This window comes from Malaclemys terrapin, chromosome 12 (genome assembly GCF_027887155.1).
Source record: "Malaclemys terrapin pileata isolate rMalTer1 chromosome 12, rMalTer1.hap1, whole genome shotgun sequence".
Lineage (NCBI taxonomy): Eukaryota > Metazoa > Chordata > Testudines > Emydidae > Malaclemys > Malaclemys terrapin.
The window spans coordinates 42,707,888-42,715,213 of record NC_071516.1 but is presented as its reverse complement, the minus strand read 5'-3'; the positions used below and the strand labels follow the sequence as shown (position 1 = coordinate 42,715,213).

Genomic DNA, 7,326 nt, shown 5'->3' with positions numbered 1-7,326 from the left:
ATATATGAATGTTGTTTTCTATTTAAAAATCCTTTTTCTCCTTTTTCTAGCTGATAAATAAAATATTGTGTTTTAAGGAGGCAGTTGGTCAATATATTACCAGGTCGGTACCTTAGCCACAAAATCACTGTGCCCATATTATCCTCTCTCCATGAAAAATGTAATCACTTGTAAAGATAGATGTCATAGACTGAACAACAGTGTGTGATTGCAGGAGGATTTCCTCCATGTGAAGAACACTGACATATTTGTAATGAACATTAAAGTGCATCAAGGGTTATTTAATTATATATGCACCCAATAAAACATCACCTGGTGACTACCATAAGCTATGGAAACCCATCTGAAGAGGGGCATTTTTCAGCTTGGGAGGTAGAATATAAAAGAAAATCAATAGATGATTGAAAACTTCATGGCACTAGTCAAGTCTTTGATTAGCAAAGTGCTTGCTTTTTTTTTTTTTTGGAGGAAGTTGGATACCAGAATTTTTAAATTCTACTCAACAAGTTGAAAGATGAGGAAGCTAAATTTCCTAGTCTGAGTTCTTGGCCTAATTTTGGGAAATATAAACAGCAAAGGAGGTGCAGGATTGATATAGAAAATATTGCACCAAAATATAACATGATGTTCTTTAAACTAATTTCTAGTTAATTTTATGTCTTATGTCATGATGTCTTATGACCGGTATTGAGCGATATGTAACCCCCTGCATTATGCAGCCCTTATGAATGGCAGGTTGTGCTTTCAACTAGCAGCTGAAAGCATTTCCGTGCATTTCTACCTATTAGCATAATAATATTTCTAAAGTCAACTTTAACTTTCTGTGGACCCAATGATATTGATCATTTCTTTTGTGACTTCACGCTAATGATAAAATTGTCCTGCAGCGACACCCACCTGATACAACTTCTGACTTTCATACTCTCTGCCATTGACATCCTTCCCACATTTCTATTAACCGTGACATCCTATGTTCATATTATCACAAAAATCCTGAAGATCCCTTCTACCCACAGGGAGGCAAAAGGCTTTTTCCACCTGCTCCTCTCACCTCATTGTGGTGACAAGTTTCTATGGGATCCTAATGATTGTGTATATCTTGCAAAAACATAACCTGATGGGAGACCTACACAAAGTGTTCTCTGTCTTCTACATGGTCTTTACTCCCTTGGTCAATCCTCTCATATACAGCCTAAGAAACAAAGAGGTCAAGCAGGCCCTGAGAAAAACTGCCAGGAAACTTGTGGCTTTTAGAAGAATTCAGAGAATCTGAGCTAATTTATTTAGGATAAATAACCTGGAGATAGTGCAAGTGAATGGTTGTTAGATGCTTCAAGATCTTGGGGAAACAAACACACACTGAGTATTTTGACACGTGTGACGGTCACTCAATTTAAAACTCATATGTGTTGAGCTGGTGTCAGGGGTCCATGTAGCATATGACTTTGTTTATTTCTTTATCAGTGTGGTTAGAAATTATCAGAGCTCCGGCTTCTAATTTTCCCTGGAGATGCTCAATCCTGATTAGCCCCAGGGCCTGCCCCAACTCCAACACTTCCCATAACCCCCACCTCCGCCCTGACTCTTCCCATCACTGCTCCGCCTCCAGCCCCAACCCTACTCCACTCCTTCCCCCAAGGCCCCACCCTCACCTCGCCTCTTCCCCGCCTATTTCCACCCCATCTCCAAAGTGCGCCCTGTCCCCGCACCTCCCCCTCTTTCCCAGCGCCTCCTGCACACTGCTGAACAGCTGTTCTGCCGCATTCAAGAAGCACTGGGAAGGAATTCGGGCAGGAGAGGGGGAGCTTGGCTGTCGGTGGATGCTAAGCACCCACTATTTTTTTCTCTCTGGGTGGTCCATCCCTGGAACACCCATGGAGTCGGTGCCTATGGTAATTATTAAAGCGGGTTGAATTTTGTTATTGTTGAAAATTTGTCCTTTTTTCTAAATTGGTAATCTTTTTGAATATATATCTATATAATTTTCCTTTTCTTTCAATGAAATTAAAACTATGTTTTTAATTCTCTTATTTCTTTCTATTTCCCCACTTTTCCCCTCTCTTTCTTCACTCCCCTTTTTCAGTGGCAAAATGGAAAATGGAAAAAACGGTATGGAAAGAGGAAGATGAGACAAGAGAAAGGGACAGGAGGGGATGGGGAGAGAAAACCAATCATCCAAACATCAATAAACCCAGAAAACTCAGAGAAATGAAAATTTTCTAATAGGAAAATTTTGGATAATAATTTTCAACATTAAATGTGAAAAAAACATTTTTTGTGAAAGTCTTTCCAATTTCCAATTTCTATATCCTGGGCAGACCTTACTGAATTACTCAAAACCCTATTGAACTAAGTAATTTTAGGAGTTCATTGTATTAAAAATGCAAATGTTTATATATTATCGTGGGATGAATGTAACGTCTCTAAGGAGGAGACCTAACTAATGAAAACCTTGGGAAGTGTTATGAGCTTCAAAGAATTATTTGGAACAATGTGAACTTTTTAAGTTAATTGGGTTTCCCAGGAAATTTCTAGGCAGAGATGTATGCTAATGTAACCCCTCACTCAGGGATGAGGTGACCCTTTTTCTGCAGATCAGCTGTCATATGAGGACAAGTTAAAAACCCAAACTGTATAGAGAAGTGACTCATATTTGCATGGGTGTACTTATTATGAGCCAAGGCAGTTATGAATTTGAAAGCACAAAAAAATCCCCACAACCCCTCAGTGGTGTTTGAAGGACTGGCCAGAGCCCTGGCTGGAGTTGGGGTGGTCTCTAGTGAGGTCATTAGCAAGTGTGTAGCTTTGTTTTATGGGTTCAAAAAGAACTAGATAAGTTCACGGAGGATAGGTCCATCAATGGCTATTTGCTAGGATGTGCAGGGACGGTGTCCCTAGCCTGTGTTTGCCAGAAGCTGGGAATGGGTGACAGGGGATGGATCACTTGATGATTATCTGTTCTGTTCATTCCCTCTGAAGCACCTGGCATTGGCCACTGTCAGAAGACAGGATACTGGACTAGATGGACTTTTGGTCTGGCCCAGTATGGCCGTTCTTATGTTCTTAGTGTTTTTATATGTTTTCTCTGTAATGATTTCATCTTCAGAATCAATGCACCTGCTTAGAAAGGGCGGTGTGGTAATTGAACAGTGAGCAATAATACTGTTTATAGCTTCTGAGGAAGGAAAGCAAAGCAGGCCTGGTGAGGCAGATGGTTTTGCTGGGAAATTCACAGCACAGTCAGGGAACTGTGCAGCCTGGAAATATGCTGGGGGTCAGGAGGGAGGGAGACACGAATTTCTGCCCAAGAATCATGATGGTTGAGGAGCCAGGAACCTTAGAGAGGGTGCCCCCGCTGGACCACACACGGGGATGAACTGTATCAAAGTGCACTTGGGGCCGAAGTGTAGAAGAGCTCATGTGCTGGCCCAGGTGCACAGGATGAATTTTATGAAATGAGTCAGGCTAGAATCTAGCCCTTACTGAGGAATGAGTAAACACAGAGTAAGAACTTCAGATTTGTCTCCGTAATACTTACTTGCATGATCATGTCACTTTTCTCCAGCTAAATCCTATATGGAAAAGCTCCTCCCATGGAATGAAACGTCGGTCACCGAATTCATACTGCTGGGATTTTCAGAGAGCCATGAAGTGCAGCTCCTACTCTTTGCGTTGTTTTTACTTTTCTACCTCATAGCCCTGGCAGGAAACACCCTCCTGCTCATCACACTGGCTGCTGAGTGGAGCCTTCATACGCCCATGTACTTTTTCCTGGGTAACCTCTCCTTCCTGGAGATCTGCTACACAACCAACATATTCCCCTGTATGTTAGCCAGCTTCCTTGCTGAGGCAAAATCAATCTCTTTCAGTGGCTGTATGGCCCAGTTTTATCTGTTCGGTTCCTTGGGTGGCACCGAGTGTCTCCTCCTGTCCATGATGTCGTACGACCGGTATCTAGCCATATGCAATCCACTCCGCTATGCAGCTGTTATGAGCAGGGGCGTGTGCCTTTGCCTGGCAGCTGCCTCCTGGATCAGTGGCTTTGTGATTTCCTTGGTGAGCATTCTGTTCATGTCGAGCTTAACATTCTGCGGCCCCAATGAAATAGATCATTTTTTCTGTGATTTCACCCCGCTCCTGAAGCTGGCCTGCTCAGATACTTACCTCTTTGAAAAGGTCTCCTTCTTCTTGTCTTCCACTCTGATGCTGGTCCCCTTTCTGTTAACTGTGGTGTCTTATATTTATATCCTATCTGCCATCCTCAACCACCCTTCCACCGCTGGGACACAAAAGGCCATTTCCACTTGCTCATCTCACCTTATAGTAGTTACCATGTTCTACGGGACTCTGATTGCTATGTACGTTGTACCAGCCGCTGACCACTCCCTAGATCTGAATAAAGTCTTCTCCATTTTCTATACCATGATGACACCCATGGTGAATCCCGTCATATATAGTCTGAGGAACAGGGAAGTGCGCGAAGCCCTGAAGAGGCTGGTAGGTAGAAAATTTGCTTCTTGTTGGAAAGAAAAGAGTGGGAAGATGTGACTGCCTAAAATGGCATTGTGTCCTTTATTCTTAATTAGACATTTAACTCTGTAAAGGCAAAGAATATTTCTGTTGGTTATAACACAGTAGTTGGCTGGCAGTATAGGAAATATGGGTTCGGTTCTTATATCTGTCAATGACTCACTGTGTGACCTTTGGTATTTCACATAACCTCTCTATGACTCAGTTTCCTCCTCTATAATACTGCTTTGTTCCTTTAATAGTTATCTGACACCTGTAACAAAATGGGGGTGTTTTTAATGTTTTGTCTGAATAGTGCATGTGCCTCAGTTTCCCCTGTGTGTTACCCCAGTCTCTACATGGTGGGACAAGGGTGTGCTGATCATTGCAAAGATGCCTAGTGGGCAGGTGTGACTGTCTGCCTGGGTACAGACAATGGCCAACATTCTGTATCCTGGCCGACATTCTGTATCCTGAGGGTGGGCTGCTGGAAGCGAGTCAGTCTCCTTTTGGGACTCAGCGGGGAGAGCCCAGGGCTCTGGATTCCCCAAGATGGACTTTGCTGAGTTTCTGTGCTAACAATATCTATTCTACGCTGTGTCCCAGTTGACTAATAAACCCTTCTGTTTTACAATGCTGGCTGAGAGTCACTATTGACTGTGAAGTTGGGGCGCATGGCCCATCTGAGGGGGGTGTTATAAGGCTTCCCATGGTATCTCATTCAGGCAGACTCACTGTGGGGAGCACACAGTGGAAAAACAGGAGTGCTGAATGCTCTGAGGTCAGACCCAGGAGGCGCTGAAACCAAGGAGGCTTGCCCTAGTGGGAGTGTGCCTGGAGGGGTTGTCACACTACACCAGAGGGGTCCCATCTGAACTTCATTCTAATGGTTCCAAGAGCACCGAGGCTGCCCACTCCATGACAAAACCACGATAGGCGTCTCAGTGCGATAGATGGATAGATAGATAATGGTCTCTGGAACTATAATGCATCAAAAGGTACCAAATAATTTTATAACCATAAAATAATATATTTCTTTTTGCCACAAGGAGTCAACCTGAAAAAGCCCTCTTCCCAAATCCAGAATTATTTTATAACTTTATGGGCAATAATAAACTACGTACTGTCTGAGCCCATCACAAGTATTTATTTATTTATTTGCCATGACAACACACCTCTGAGCAGGAGTGCTGAAACAATTCTTATAGTGGGGGTGCTGAGAGCCATTGAACCAAACTGTAAACCCTGCACCTATGCCTCCGAGGTAGATCAGTATTTGTGACAAAATATGACCATAGGTATTAATGCATACTTCGATGTGTAGCCCAAACCATGATTTATGTCCTTGACTTCCAAGATGATGAGTTAGGCTAACAAAGAGGAACAGAGAGTTCCAACTTCCTCACCTACCCCAGGCTAATGTTTACACCCATAGAGACTGATGACCAAACAATGGTACTGCCATCATCATGGGGGTGTTCTTTTGGGTAGATCTTGGTGGATGCTATGGCTGACTAGAAAATCATAGTTTGACTAGCATGGGTCAAAGAGAAGAAAGGTGAGACCCTCACCAACTAGCGATGAGAAAGAAAGAATAGGGCAAGCTCCCAATGGGGAGTCAATGGACTGGCCTGGTGAATGTAACATGGCCAAGATCTGTTCCTGTAATTTCAGAGGAAGCCTTAGTTAGTGCAGTGTAAGACGGGATGAGACTATATATGGGTATTTAAAATCCTTTTTCTAGCAGATAAATAAAAATATTGTAAGGATGTGGTTGATCAATATATTACCGTTCACAGGTTCCCAAAGGGAAGAAATGCAGGTGCCCAAAACCCGGTCAAAGCACACCTAACCTCCTCCTCCTCCTCATGGGTTAGGCGTGCTTTGAGAACACCTACCAGATTAGGCGAGATAGGCAGAGGAAAGGTTTCTTTGTGAATCCCACCTGGATTTAGGCACCAGCTGCCTCAAGACTGAGGTATCTGTGCGCATGCCACTGGCAGATGTTTAGGGACTTTAGGTGCCTTTAGGGTTAGGCAGAGTGGGGGTCCACAGGATCTCAGTGGCACTTCAGTGTTGGACTTAGGCCCCTACAGTGGCAGTAAAGTGTCTAAGTCCCTTAGTGGATCTACTTTCAAAGGCAACTTTGAAAATCCCAGCTTAAGTGAATTGTCCAAGGTAACATTGTGAGCTCACTCACCTCCCAGAGCCCAGTATATAACCCAGGGGTCCTGACTCCCAGGTTCTCCTGTTCTGACCACTAAATTAGAGTCTCCTCCCAAAACTGGGAATAGAGCCTAGGAATCTGAGCTTTCAAGTCCCCCTGTAGCTCTACCCACTAGACCCCACTCCTCTTCCAGAGCAAGGGATAGAACCGAGGCATCCTAACACTCATGCTCTGTGTTCTAACCACTAGGCAATATTTCCTTTCCCTTGCCCCATCCATTGGGTCATCACAACTCAATTAATTATCTGATTTTTAAGAAAGTTTATGTTTTATTTTCAGCTCTGAGATTTTAACCCCAGAAGTCATTAAGAAACACTGTTCCAGCACCCCTGCCGTACACACAGGATAGCTTAATCAAACTCAGTGCAGGGGTGTTGGGGTGAAATTCTCTGGCCGGGGTTAACAGGAAGTGAGACTAAATGATGTAATGTCCCCTTCTTGCCTTAAACTTTATGAATCGCTAGTAGCCTTGCCGTCCTCCCAGAGAAGTGCGGGGATACACCCCCCGAGGGGTGGGCTGGGCAGAGATGCTGATTCTCTGGGAGTTGCTCGCTAAACCCAGGAATGAGGGCCAAAACCTCTCGGCTGCC

At 43.8% G+C, this 7,326-nt stretch overlaps 1 protein-coding gene across 1 annotated transcript; it reads left to right on the top strand.

Moving 5' to 3' along the window:
- The first annotated feature begins 3,576 nt into the window (after positions 1–3,576).
- Positions 3,577–4,548, top strand: LOC128847002 (olfactory receptor 11L1-like). Its single transcript, XM_054046321.1, has one exon. The coding sequence runs from the start codon at positions 3,577–3,579 to the stop codon at positions 4,546–4,548; it is 972 nt and encodes a 323-aa protein (XP_053902296.1).
- Positions 4,549–7,326: the final 2,778 nt, after the last annotated feature.

Excerpts from the sequence above, each read along its gene's own strand:
- LOC128847002 (XM_054046321.1), top strand. The coding sequence starts at position 3,577 with ATGGAAAAGCTCCTCCCATGGAATGAAACGTCGGTCACCGAATTCATA.